General features: G+C 32.5%; 2 protein-coding genes across 2 annotated transcripts; both read left to right on the forward strand.

The window, feature by feature from the left end:
* The first annotated feature begins 1,056 nt into the window (after window positions 1–1,056).
* LOC109054699 lies at window positions 1,057–4,925 on the forward strand. The gene is made up of 7 exons (XM_019071931.2): window positions 1,057–1,344; window positions 2,521–2,871; window positions 3,411–3,497; window positions 3,579–3,665; window positions 3,993–4,026; window positions 4,324–4,376; window positions 4,474–4,925. Exons 1-6 carry the CDS (start codon window positions 1,299–1,301, stop codon window positions 4,340–4,342), a joined length of 624 nt encoding a protein of 207 aa, XP_018927476.1. The 5' UTR covers window positions 1,057–1,298; the 3' UTR covers window positions 4,343–4,376; window positions 4,474–4,925.
* Window positions 4,926–10,733: 5,808 nt separating this feature from the next.
* Window positions 10,734–14,168, forward strand: LOC109054692 (CD8a molecule). The gene is made up of 6 exons (XM_042778750.1): window positions 10,734–10,856; window positions 11,408–11,716; window positions 12,195–12,284; window positions 12,423–12,524; window positions 13,381–13,420; window positions 13,527–14,168. The coding sequence occupies exons 1-6, from the start codon at window positions 10,784–10,786 to the stop codon at window positions 13,570–13,572; spliced, it is 660 nt and encodes a 219-aa protein (XP_042634684.1). The 5' UTR covers window positions 10,734–10,783; the 3' UTR covers window positions 13,573–14,168.
* Window positions 14,169–14,865: the final 697 nt, after the last annotated feature.

Consider the following 14,865-nt stretch of genomic DNA (forward strand, 5'->3'; position numbering starts at 1 on the left):
GTTTATCAAGTGCATACAATACAGATTTTTTATATATTTATAAAATATTTTTAAATAATGTACAGTTTTATGTATATTTGAACAACTTTATTTTAATTTTATACTTTTATGCATTTTCAATTTTCTTCATCAGAAGAAAAATAAATTCAAAGTGGTTGTAACTTGTTTCAGCTTTACTTTTACTTTTTTCGGCTGTAAATATTTAAGCGTTTAAACTTAAGACATGTTGAGATGTCATGCATTTATACAGAAGATATCTAGGAGAGCTTTATGGCACACATTTCGGGGGAATAATGTCACATGATAAAAAGCAACACTTCGAGATGAAATGTTTTGTTTTCCACAGCGCAATGATGCTGATTATATGCCACCATCAGTATACCTTTTCAGTATTTATTTGGGTATTGGTTAATAAAGTGATTTTATAGTTATTTACATTAATCAGCATTGGCAGTGTGTTTAGTTGAATGTGATTATTTCAGTCTTACCTGATATTTATCACAAGTGTTTTTATATTATGTGTTTGATTTGAGGCAGTGCCAGCTGTGGTGCTCTGCGGACAGATGCAGGTGTTTCTCAGGTCACACATCTGGGTTTGGGTTAAAGATCATTTTAGGAAAGACAGCAAACCTGTGTGTTTTGTTTCAGAAGAACGAAGTCCTTTAATGTTTAATAACTGTGAAAATAATATAATGACCAGTGGATTTTTCTAGTTTTGTAAATATGTTAAGTTCTAGCTATTGAAATTGATTGTCAGGTGCTTTAGATCTCAGTTGTGAGTTTATAAATGCTTGCATTTTAACTACGTCAGTTTAAAGCCGCTAAACTTCTAACTTCTCCAATAACGTGCTGGTTAAAATACACGTTGACGTTTTCAGAATGTCTATTAAATCAACTCTACTCTCTAAATATTACTCTAAAACATAATTTAAAAAGCTAAAATGGGTCTTAATGTATGTATTATTTAAAGTGCATCGGAGAAATCAGCTACATGTTGAAATATTAATTTGTACTTCAGTGGGTTTATTAAAATAATACCTTTCAATGCTTTTGCGTGTGCAATAGTCAAGCTGCTATTTACATGCTAACGAAACTTGAAATTGGTGTATTTCCGAAAAGTCTCCTGATTTTTCCTGAATCTGAATCTTTTCTGTTTCCTCTGACTCATTCTCTGATAGGCTGTCAGTAATTGGTTCATTGGCCCCACACACTGCAGGCCCTCCTTTCTGTCTGACACATGAATAACTGAAAGGAAAACACAGACACTCAGTTGACAGCTCTCACACACACACCAAAGGATGACCCTCTCTTGCATGTGCTTTTGTTTGTTCGTATGGATGGCAGGTAAGAACTTTCCTTTGCATTATATTTTAAGAGATGTCAAATTTTGAATGCGATCCAACCTTAAACTTAAATACTACAGTGAAATATGAGCTCAGCGTGAGGAAGTCTGCAGAAGTCAAAGCAAATTGATGACTGTTGTTATATCTTTTGTTTGAATAATGTCATAAATGTATGTGTCGTCCTGTGAAGATGGTATTTTTAAAGAATCTTTTAAAGTAATGTATTGTGATGGTATCGATGCTGCGCTGTAGGCCCAGAAACGTTTGGCATCCTTAGGCAATTACAAGATGTCTTGCGTTTTAAAACATAAAGATTTGATGCAACTGTTTGTATATTTTGCTAACACAACACATTTAATAATATATAAAAGTTTCTGAAAAGAAACTGAATATCTATCAAAGGTGTGTTATAATGAATTACAAGCCACACTCCAGATTATGTGGAATAACAGATTGATCATTTGCATATAAATATATTTGAATGTAAAATAAATATTTATACTGTATGTATTAATATATATATTCTCAAAAGGCTGACTAGCCATATTTTTATTTCACTGTTTTCAGTCTGGTCTGATTTGTTTTGTTTTTTTGCTGGTTTTCCAGAATGATCTACTCGATCAGTCGAAGTCAGTGTTAAACAAAAATCGGTGTGCAACTGAAATCAGCTTATTTTGGATTTCACATCAAACTGAATATTGTATTTTGCGTGAATTGATTTTTTCCTTTCTCTGTCATAATGAACTATAGTGTTTTTCTTCTCATATATGAATCTATGCCCACATAGTGTCAAGGTGAAAATTTTGTTTCCCCCCCAGGCACTGATAAGAGAGGAAAACTATTTTGCGAGAGGATATAGACAACACAAATTGCCTACAATCCTTTTGTCTATTCATGTTCCATTCTTACATAACAAGGAAATTACTGACTTACGTATGTGTACATAGTTCTGTATGGTCTATTGTGAAAGGGACTCTATTTTAAACCTGTCATCTTCTACTGTTGTACTTTCAGCATCTGATTTAATTCTTTTTAGAGTATAATCATTGCCCTTTGAATAGGTACCATTCAGACACCTAACATTTTAAGCAGCTAAACTATATTGTTAAACCCAAAAATAAAAATGTGCATAACGAAAAAAGCAGGACTTATGACTTTTTCTTTGTTTCTCCTAAAGCGTCCGCGCTGCCCACCCTCCAAGCTAAGCCGTCTGTTCTCTACACCAAAATCAATGGCTCGGAAGTTCTGACCTGTGAATGTCAAGATCACTCCTGCCAGGAGATTTTTTGGTACCGATACCTTGAGAGGACAAAGACTCTTCAGTTCTTAGTGTATGTCAACAGTGCTGGCAGAGAGAAACATGGAGATGACCTGAACGGCACTCGCTTCAAGGGCTCTGTGTCCTCTGGACAGAAGGTGGTCTACACCCTGCGTATAACAGGACTACAGGAGGATGAAATCGGCCTCTATTCCTGCATGTTTAAAGCTAAGAATCTTATGCCTGTTGGATATTACATAATGCCTGGAGGTATAGCAGCGCTCTCCTTCTCCGTTTGGTCCCCTACCCTGTTTTTTTTTTTCTTCTTCTTGAGTTTCTTTCTTTATAGTGAGTTAGGTTTGGTTAACGAATGAAGATTTTAAGATGAAGAAAGGCAAGAAGACCAAAGTAATGAAGCTGAGACACCTAATATTGGTTTACAGAGTCATGTTAGTAAAATCACACTTGCATTGAGCTTTCCATCCTTAAAGTTAGATGATCTTTACCTGGTGTGAAGTTGGAGATGTTTCCAAATAATACGCAGTGCCCCAGAACATCTCAAGATCTTGAAATAAATGACTAATCAGAGATATGGTCAGTCGAGAGATTGAAATAAAAGTGAAGTGTTCAAAGATTCCGAGATGTTTGGCCTGAGTATCCCAGAGTTCTGTTAGTTTTAGCAGTCTTGAACTTGGTTGTCAAGTTGCTGGACACAGTGGGTGCAAATTTCATATCACCATAAAATGTATATAAATAAATATATATGTATTTATGTTCTGTCTTGACGTCCTCTTTTCTTTGTTCTCCAGTGAATCCTCCGACAGTTCAGCCGCTAACTGTCAAGACCAAGAAACCTGTGAAGATCTGTAATTGCAAACCCTCCAGTTCTCCTAAAGGTGCGGACTGAGCTGTGCTGTTAGATGTTGCGGATTTTGTGCCATTTTGTTTTTTATTGGTTTCTTTGTGTTGTGTTGCAGGCTGTGAACAGTTAGTGCTTTGGCCGGGCATTGGTGCTCTTCTACTTTTGGCCATTACACTTGCAGGCACACTTTACTACTTCAGTCGTGAGTACACACATTCACACATGCACACAGAGCTCACACATGTCTTTGTAACATACTGGTACATCACAGTGGTCAATGAAAAAGCTTCACAACTTCAGTTTGGCCATGTGACGTTTACACTCGCATGCATTTTTTCAGATGTTCAGAAGTCTATTGTCAGAGTTTCAGAAGTGCTACCTCACAGTGCTAATAGTCCAGTAACAGTATAAACTGTTCACTGTATAATAAAAGTGAAATTAATTTAAATAGGAATTCTGTATAAAATTTCACATGCATGTCAAGTCTGTCTCATAAATGTTTTCTTTTTTATATATATTGGGACAACAGGTCTACCTAAGAAGTGCAGACATCGATTTACCAAGTGAGTCAAGAAATGTTGCTGCATAATGAGATTTTCTTTTTCTTTTTTTTCCTTTTTTTTTAATCAAATAATTTAATTAATGTTATTTCTATGACTAAAATTTCTCTGAAAAGATCTGTGGCCTTTTTTTTTGGCCATGAAAATTTGCAAATAAACGGAAAGGTTATAGCTGTGGGTTATTTATCATTTGCGAAACTGGCACCTCGCACACTTTTCTAAACACTTAAATTATTTGTTAGCCTATTTCTGTCAGTATGATGAGCTTTAAGAGATTTTAACTTTTTATTTTCTCTATAGGACGAATCCATTGCGATGAGGTGGAAGACAACACGCTTCATGTTGAAACAAATGTAAGCATCTACATTTGGATAAAACATGACTTACCTTTAAAAAGTTTAAATACAGTCTTTGTCTTATATATAATAATCTCCTCTTTTTTTATTTCAGGCAGTGGTCTTTTTCTCTCTCTAAATTGTGGACCTGTAGAAGTCTCTGGAATTTTGCCATGGCTAATACCAAATATATTAGGTTTTAGAATGTAAAAAAAAAAAAAATGTAAATAAAAATAATAGCTTAAATTTAGAGTTTAGTGTTTCATCTGACATTATTCAACCAACAGTCCACTTAATGAATTAGATTCATTGTCTAACTTGAATTAAACCAAAGCTGAACATTCCACCAGGATCACCACAAAACTGAACTAACCCTAAACTTGGACTAAACTTGGACTTAATCGAGCTTTAAGTTTTGTTCTTGCCAGCACAGCATGTTTAATATGCCCCTGAATGTACAGTTTTCCAATTATGATGTTCTTTTATCACATATGCTGTCATGTTTTATGCTGTCATGTTATGCTTGTCATATAAATCAAGTTTAAATTAAATGAGTGTATTATTGAGTGTTTCTGTGAGTTATTTCTCTGATGGTACTTGTTTGTTTTGTAGGGGTTTTATGGTGTCCCCCGTCTTACATATCTGAGGGTGTGTTGGTTTATGTGTTTGGGTGTTATCAAGTTTCCCTCTCTGAGGGCGTGTGTTCCCATTATGAAACTATATTTGATTGATACTGTCTCATCACAACTGGAAATTCTAATTAGCTTGAAATATTTGTTATGTGTCAAGTCAGGGCAATAGACTACCTATGTGTACATGTTCATTGAGAATGTGGTGAACTACACCTGTGGTTACTCTGCTAGGACACCTGCGAGAATTTGAGTAGAAATGACTCAATAGATCCACTAAAAAAATCACAAAAGCACCAGAAAAAAAGGTAAATGTACAAATCTTTTTATATTTTCTCAAATACAAGACAGATGTGGATAAATGTAACATTTAAAATTAAAAGGATCTAATACAGGGAAAAACAAAACAATCAAAAAATAAATAAAAGATCTGTCAAATAAAAAATGTGGGTATGAGAGTAACTGTGCTGCATGTCATTCAAGTTGAATGTGCAGCTGTTCTTCCTGATACTTTGAGGCAAATGAACAAACCCCTTCCTGTGCAAAAAAGACAGAACATTATCTCTCTTGCATCGCTTGTTCAACTTTGAGCTCCTCAGCACTACACTAAAACAAAACCACCACAGAGAAACCACAGACCTTGCCGCATGGAGAGCGTCACAGACACAGACTCTTAACACAAAACCTCCATTACACTGTTTAGTTCAGTCTCTGTACTAAAGCAACATTTTATCAATAGTTCATCAGTTTTCTGGGACTTTTGTAAAATAAATAAATAAATAATAAAAATAGATGGAGTACAACAAAGGTCAAAGGAAAAAATATTATTCTATAACATCAATTTAATTTCTTTATTGATTGTAGAAAAAGACACGTACATTTTCAATGTTAAAACATTTTTTCTTTTTTTTTTCCACAGAGCAAACAGAGTACATTAAATTCATATACACACATCTAGAATTATTTAATTCAATATAAAAATAGAAAGTGCACAAAACTTGAAAGCATTTCAGTTACTTTTGGCAAATGCTTTATTACAGTAATACATTGCTATAACTGTGTACAGTTCTTTCAGTCTTCCTAATTTAAAGCAAAGAAAGGAAAGTCAACTTGAATGAGCTGTAAAAATACATTTAATCTTAATAAAGAGGATATTCTCAAATGCAAAAATAAATATATAATAAATATCTTGCTTGAGGACAAACGTTGTGTTTTGCTTACAACGTGCAAATCTTCAGAAAAAAGAACCAAAGTTCTTATTCTTTGTGGTATTTTACTGGCTTTCATTGTGATCTTGTCTTTACCGGTGAGCATCTGCACAAAACCCGTGAAAGAATCAGACATGAGGTTCAGACATTTACATTTGACATTTACATTTACATTTTGAGTCTGATGAATTTTCACCCATTCAAATTGGTCAAAACATTATCACTGTATTTACATTAAACTGTGTGCAAAATTGTCTATTTTTATAACCATGTTTAGTTGAGTTCGTCTACTGTATGTTCTGTGTCTCAAATATAGGTGGAATCCATTTTGGGTCATGAGACCAATACCTTCGATTATGATAAATTGAAAATTACAGTAAATAAATTCTAAAATTATGGTTACTTACAAAGAATTTAATATTCAGTGACAAAACTGAATACATTCAGTTAACAATTTGAAAATATTATTCATATAAATACTAGCTTTACATTTATAATATACTTACATTATATGTGAGATTTCAGTAATAAACAAAGGTAATTGCAGATTTTTATAATATAATATTTTATAAATTGTACACACACATTGTAAAACACTGTAAAAAGTGATAAAAAAAAGTGATTTTTCGAAATTGTAAAACAAGGATTATTGGAGTTTTACAAGAAATACAGTTTCATAAATGTTTCTAAACATTTTTCAGTGTGTGTGTGTGTGTGTGTGTGTGTGTGTATATATTGCTATAACAAATGTATGCATACAAGCTTGTATTATTTTTAGCTTTTTTGTAAACATCCTTGTGATTAAACAGAATCATCATCCTGTGCAATAATACTGTAGTAAATTATATTGATCACACAGCTATTTGTAGCAATTCATTAATTAGAATGTTGTAGATAAAAAGAGGGAAATTTATGAAACAAGTCGGCACCGATAGACATAATTATGAGGGACCATAAAAAGTCCTGTCATGAATGTGTTTCTGTGAAGTGTACAGAGTGCAGGTGGCATTCAGAAACTGGCAAAGAAATGCTTTCGATTTTCTGTTTCTTATTACCTTATACACCTGTACACCTCTCATTTAACTTTAAATGACAAACAACACTGAAGTTAACATTGAAGTATCAGGTTGATTCTGCATTGTCTAAACATTATGAGAACTGATTAAAAACAATTCAAATGGACTCCAGAAAAAGCATGTCAGTCACCTCTACTTTGTAATATAGGGTTTTTAAGAAACATTAAAAGAACCTGAAGGAAAAATAATTTATTAATTCAGAAATTACTATTATTAATTTAGCACATACAGCACAGAGACCACAAGTAAAGTCTCAGCTGAGCAAAAAGTTTTAAAAACGTTACCAAGAAACCAATTCTACTTACATCAGGGTATGATCTGTAGTAACCAATCCCGCCCTCTTTGCTTCAGTTGTTTGAGGGATACAGTGTTTGAATCACCTGAACTGAAGCGAATCCTAATGCTGCAGTGACTGAAAGTCTGTTATTACTGATCAGTCTCTAAACTGAGCTCTCTGGAGTGGGCAGCTGTTTTACTTAATGTAATGTTCATCTGTTGTGGTGTGTGTGAGGATGAGTTGGCCCTCTTTCTCCAAGGAATCCCCAGGTAACCCCCATCCCCCTCACCTTCACCTCTGTCTGGGCCAGCTCTGAGATCAGGTTCTTTTGGTGAGTCAGACAGGGATCCCCAGGTAAGAAATCAGTGGATGATGAGAAGTTACCCAAACTGAGAAAGTGACTCAAAGCTGTATGGGGGCCATGGAAACTGAGGGTGGACTGCCTGTTATAAACCGTCTCTCTGTTTGACTGGAGGTCTTCCTGAACACCCACCCGCCAGATAAGAAAATCAGAATCTCCCTTTAAAGATGGGTCAACGTTTGTTTTTTTGTTTTTTGTTTTTTTGTTTTTATTAAAAGTGTGAAAAACAATGTGTTGTCTTCATTTTCAAGTTTTTAGCAATGTACTTTCTAAAATCAGTGCTGTATCATTAGGTCACCTGATCACAAACATTGAAATATAAATTAGAAAAAGTTAATGAACATTCTTAATTATAATAAGTATTTTTTATTTATTATTATTGTTTTGTTGTAGTTTTATTATATAATTGTATTATTTTTTTATTTAGTATATTTTGATTTATTTATATAGAATCTAAATATAAATAATAAATAGAATGAAAATATTAATAAATATGTAATTTATAATAACAAAATTATTAGTTTTGTTGCAGTTTTATTATGTAATTGCATTATTATTATTATTATTATTATTATTATTATTATTATTATTATTATCATTATTATTATTTAGTCTATTTTTATTTATATAGAATATAAATATCTAGGAAACTTTGTAATGTTGCAAACTCATATTGTACCTATGTAAACACCACCACCACCAACAATAATAATAAAATTGAAAATATTAATAAATACATTATTATTATAACAAAATTATTAGTTTTGTTGCAGTTTTATAATGTATTTGTATTATTATTCTTTGTGTTACTGTTATATTATAATGTAATAATAAGTGTTACTATTTATGAAACTGTTATTTCGTTAATAATAAGTTATGTTATTATTATTATTTAACAAAATAATATATAATTTAATGTATTTTTAAATAACAGCAATAATTGTTTTGTTAAAGTTATTAATTTATAAATGTATAATTCGTGTTATGATTTTTATTATTATATTGTCTATTTTGTTTTATTTTATTTTAACAGAATTTTTATACCTGACAGGTTCGTCAACAGATTTGTTTTTGTTGCTAATGTCGTAAACTCATATTTCCACTGTGTTACTACATGACCTACGTGAATGTTACGTTAATTTCCAGGCGACGTAAATATAGGCTTAATGACGTCAGACCGCGTTGCGAAATATAGAAGAGAGGTGGCGCTGTTGCAGTTATGTAACTGTGTGGGCACCATCATTGTCACCCATTCTCACATTATTTGGAGACTCGCTGAACGCCTACAGAACAAAGGTGGTCTGAAGCGTTCTTACAAAGCGATGAACATCTTTCCACTCTTCTTGGGAAACATTATATTGTGATCCTGTCATGACGTCAGGTGATATAGGCTACTGCAGACCTTCTGAGTTTTTCCCACTAAGATAATATAGCACAAACACACTTTCAAGCAAAACATTTCACAAAATGAAGATTTTAAATCAGATACAGTCCCAAATGAAGACAAAAATGTGTTACTTTAGGAGAACTGAATTCATACATCGACTAATCACCATGACAGCCAGTTAATTTAAATTAATTGCAAAAAAATGGCTCATAAAAGATTAATTTCATACGTGTTATCCATATGTAAATTATAGATTAGCATTTTTCATTCAGCATTTGTAACCGTACTGTATATCCTGAGTACGATTTCGTAAGACGTGTTTGAGTGAATGAGAGTGAAAGAAACAGAAAATGTCTTTGAATGTGCGTGAGAATATTCACTCTTCGTGTCTAGTTTTGCATAAATAGATCTTAAAAACGTGAAAGAACAAATCGCGTGGACGCCATAAACAGAAACATTCCGTGCACATATGTAATAGCCTTTGTGCGCCCTAACGTCACATTTTCAAAGCTAACGTTACAGGGCCAAAGTCGCCCACCGAAGCTACATGCACAGCCCCACTCAGAGCGCGTCACATGCGGTTTGACGCGCGATCAAAGAGCTGCGCGCGCCGGTGCATGGGCTCGTGCTGCGCTGCTGGTGCATGCAGACCCCTTCAGGTGCACGCATGCTGCACCACTACACTGACAATAGACTACGACAAGCCACTAACTAAACAACAACCACCTGTTTTATAGACCAATTCTTAAAAATGATCCACACTGATCCGGATGTTTTTCATTTTCTACATATAATAATATTCTGACAGAATTCTACCGAATTTTACCTAATTTGATGTTGATAGCCTAACTTTTTCCTTATTTGACCTACCTACTGTAGTATACTTTTTTTGCACACATTAGGCCTACCCCACCTTGACATCTATCTGTCTATCTATCTATCTATCTATCTATCTATCTATCTATCTATCTATCTATCTATCTATCTATCTATCTATCTATCTATCTATCTATCTATCTATCTATCTATCTATCTATCTATCTATCTATCTATCTATCTATTCTGATTCCTGCATTTATACAGAAATTGTTTTTCAAATAGATCTATTCACACATGTAGGCAGAAAAGTTGTGAAATAAACCTTATCCTTACTCGATCTAAGTGGTATACTTTTATTAACAATACAATTTGATATGTATTTCTATATTTTCATGCTGTTTGTCCACCATGCAGTCATTTAATTTTCTTTATTCAAGTTAATTTTTTTATTTATTTTTTATTTTTTTGGACCATTTTTTGTTTTCTATATTTTATAAAAAGTTTAGGTATTATAGTAGCAAAAAGTATGCATTTCAACATTTAATTTCTTAAGTACAATTTCTCAGTTGAAAACCATGAAAATGAAAGTCAGGGTTTGGGAGGGGCAGACGGGGAGATTTTTTTTTTCATCCTTTTAGTTGTTTTGTTCCTGGAGTTATAAGAACTAAATGTCTGCACTGAGAATTGAAAACATGAAACAAATATGCATTGGATTTTTTGTGATTTTGTCCCTCTTCAATGGTAAGTAGAACATTTTCTTGTATATAATATATTGCAATTACATTATAGGAAATGTTTTAGGTATGAAAGTGTATGAGACTGACAGATCGCTTGCGATCATTTGAATAGAGCAAATCAAATACAAGTCAAAAAATGACTCAAGTTTTGCCTAGAAGTTAATATTTGTACATTATTTTATATACAGCCAAGTTACAGTCATCTTATTGTGGGCTTTATTTCTGTAAAATAATACTTTTTTACATTAAACTTTTAGCTATTTTAAACATAGAAATGGAATGGAAATTATGATACAGTACAGAAATTATATATATATACATATATACACATTGGCATGCTTAAATGAAGAGCTAAGTTTCCGTTAATTCTATAGTAAAACAAGTTAATTCTACTTTTGCATCACTGAGATCAGAAGAATTCAGTTAAGACTTTTGAACAACCACATGAATAAAATCTTTTTTTTTTATTTATTTAAATCTGTTTTAGATGATGTTGGTTCACACATGGATTAAAGTCTTGTTTTACTTAATCTAAAACCTTTGCTTTGTCTCTAGGGAACTTTGCAAATACCATTTACCAAGAAGGACAGGAGGTACCAGTCAATTGTGACACCAAACAACCCGGCGTCATTACATTCTGGTTTAAAATAAACACAAGTGGTGCAAAGTATTTGTTCACTGTTAAAGGCACAGATGTAAAGGTTAATGCTGATATTGCAAAATACAAAGTGAACAAAATTGGTAAGGTTAGTTTGGCCATTCAGTCTTTCAATAAAAAGACAGACAGTGGTTTCTACACCTGCGCAGCCATGAACAACAATAAACTCATCTTTGGAGAGCTGACTGAAATTAATGGAGAACCAGGTGAGAAAATGCTCTTTCTAAACATTATTATGAAATTGAATTGTTTTGATTAGTGATCACATCTGCATTTGTCTGCAGACTCTTCAAAAGAGTCATGTAAAATATACTGCAAAAATTATTTTCTTTATTCAGTTTTTTTCACAGTTTTTCATATATAACATACATTAAACAAGAAATTTAATTGAGATGCAAAATAACATACAATAATAATTAGTTTTTATTAATCATTTAATGTGAATGTGTCTTCATGTTAAGTGATTTTTTTTCTTATAGACAAATTGATTGGTTTTGTTGTGAGTATAGATTTCACAAAAACCAAAAGAAAAACAGTAAGGTTTATGTTCAAAACATACGTTTGATTCTCAAATTTATCTTGTTTTAATGTTGTTTATACATTTTCACTGAAAAAAAAAACAAAACAAGAATATAGGGGATCATATTTGTGTCCATAATCCTTTTGCTTATATCTTTGTTAAAGATCCAACAACATCACCTCCAAAAATTGCTCCATTACCATCGACAACAACAATGGCTACGACAAAATCACAGTGTAAATGTCCGAAACAAGGTTTGTTTGACTACATAGTTATATACATAGCATATATGTATACATCATATATATATATATATATACACATATATGTGTGTGTGTGTGTGTGTGTGTGTGTGTGTGTGTGTGTGTGTGTGGACGTGTTTATTTTAACAGGCAAACCCAGCATCAACTGTGAGATTTGGATATTGTCATCTCTGGCCTCTGGTTGTGTTCTTCTCCTCATTCTGCTCATCATCACAATTTTGTACTGCAACCGTAAGTCACATCCACCTTTAAATCATGCATACTGCAATAGATAATGGTCATTTTTAAACTGCACATTTTTTGAAAAATTTATAATAGACCATATAAGTTTTGGAACAAATAAGCAATTGCACTCACTCTTGTTTGAATTTCTGTCTTGAACACAGTCAATTATTTATTTATTAGTTTATTTAACAGGGACAATTCAGTTTAACATTGCTACAATTTCAAGCAGCCGATGCTCCACATATAGGTTTCTAGCCTTAATAAATAATTAAATAAAATCCACAATTATATAGTGTCACAGGAATCATAAATGTGCAAATTGCATTTGCAATGGTGAGAAACAGTAGCTGTAAGATGTACCTGTGGCTGTTAAAATTCCATACTACACGATTATTTATTTAGAACAATTAAACTATTCCAACAGGCAAACACACTGATTTATAAGAATAAGCGATATATTACCTACATTTTATACATTATATTATTAATAAGAACATACCTGGAGTAGAGAGCACCTATAGGCCAAATAATGGCCTTTTGAAAATGTGATCCTGCAAATACTAAACAAATGAAAAAGGGGTCTGGTCCATAAGCCCCGTGGGAGGACACTAATTTAATTTTACATTTACATATTTCCATATATAATATATTCATACATTTTAATCACCTATATGCATATATCTGCAATTTACTCTTATGTTCATAGAATCTGCTTTAATTACTTTTGGATTTATTAAATTTTGGAAATCTTAGTTTTTCTCAATTTTGCTAACATTTTTAAATTTGATTTTATTTATTTATTTATTTATTTTTCGTTGTTGTTGTTTTTTAAATCGTTGTAAAATGTTTCATTCCTCTCCAGGTTTAAGAACAAGACGATGTCCCCACCATTACAAAAGACAGTAAGTCTGCGTTTTTTTTCTTCTTCTTCTTCTTCTTTAAAAGTGACACAAAGTGTCATTATTGCAGTACATTTTCTGTTCAACAATCTCTATTTTTTATTTTCAGACCCAGACCTGCTGGCCATGCAAAACTGCCCAACAACCACTTCTAGCCCCAGTAAAGTCACAGAAGTCAAGTACTAGTTAAAGATCTCTTTGATTCAATTTCTTCTCAATGAGCAAATTCAAAATCAATTTCTTCCTTCATGATTATTCAGACTGTAAAATCTTAAATCTTAATCTTTTAATCTTTCACAATGAAAATGTTTAAAACACCACTATTTCTTTTCCAGTCAGTTTAGACGATTTTTATAGTCATTATGTCTTTGTATCGGTTAGGGTTACATTTTATACTATGACAGTAATCAGTTTTTTTTTTTTTATCTTAATCTGTTCCTAGTGAAATGTTTTGTGTTTGCTTCAATGTAGGCTTATTAAATGAAGCTTATTTTGATTTAAAGTGATGTCAAAAATGATCACAAAAGCATTTTAAGCTTTAAATTACATCATGTTCAGTGTCACTTTGCATAATTGTAATCTGCTTAAAAGAGAAATCTGCCATCTGCTGGCTGTCAGTGATATGGAGTATCATTCTCATATTGTACATTGTGCTGAGATATAAGCTTCACAGAACAACATTCTGTTGCTGTCTATTTCTACATTAATTTGTAACTAAAATTCAGTTGCAAATAAACAAAATATGAAGTAATCATACCATACACCCATATCAGTGATGTAAAGAATTAAGGTCTTGAATATTTATCACTAATATTTTGATTTGCAAATAACCCAAAGTTGGTTTGTGGCAGAGCGCCACCATGTGGGCAATATGAGTAATACTGAATTGTGTATGTTGTATGGGGGTGCAAATCTTTTTTTTTCTTTTGTTCCAGACTTAAGAACAAATCAATGTCCAGACAATTGCATTAACCCAAACAGTAAAACCGTCTTGTGCTTTGATCAAAATTAACATGCAGCACACTTTTGAAGATTTTTGTTTTTGTAGGACAATCAAAATCTTTGAACAACAGTTCAGTTTCTGTTCAACAATCTCAAGTTCTCATTTTCAGACCACAAACTAGACCTGCTGACCATGTTAAACGGCTTGACACCCCCTTATAGCTCCAGCAAAGACACAAGAAAGTCCAGTACTGGTTAAAAATTTCATCAAATTCTCAATACATAACGTTAAAATCAGTTCTGTAGAATCTCTATTCTATCTACCCTTAATTTAATCTTTAAAAATGAGTATGTTCAGAATATCAGAATTTCTAATTCTTTGATTTTAGATCATTTTATAGTTCTCTCTTCTTTGCATTTTCTTTGTAACCACAACATTGAGGGTAATACGACAAATCAGAATACTTCTCTATTGCTCCTGGTGAAATACTTTAATTTTGTTAGCT

This window comes from Cyprinus carpio, chromosome A21 (assembly GCF_018340385.1).
Source record: "Cyprinus carpio isolate SPL01 chromosome A21, ASM1834038v1, whole genome shotgun sequence".
In the NCBI taxonomy this organism is placed as follows: domain Eukaryota; kingdom Metazoa; phylum Chordata; class Actinopteri; order Cypriniformes; family Cyprinidae; genus Cyprinus; species Cyprinus carpio.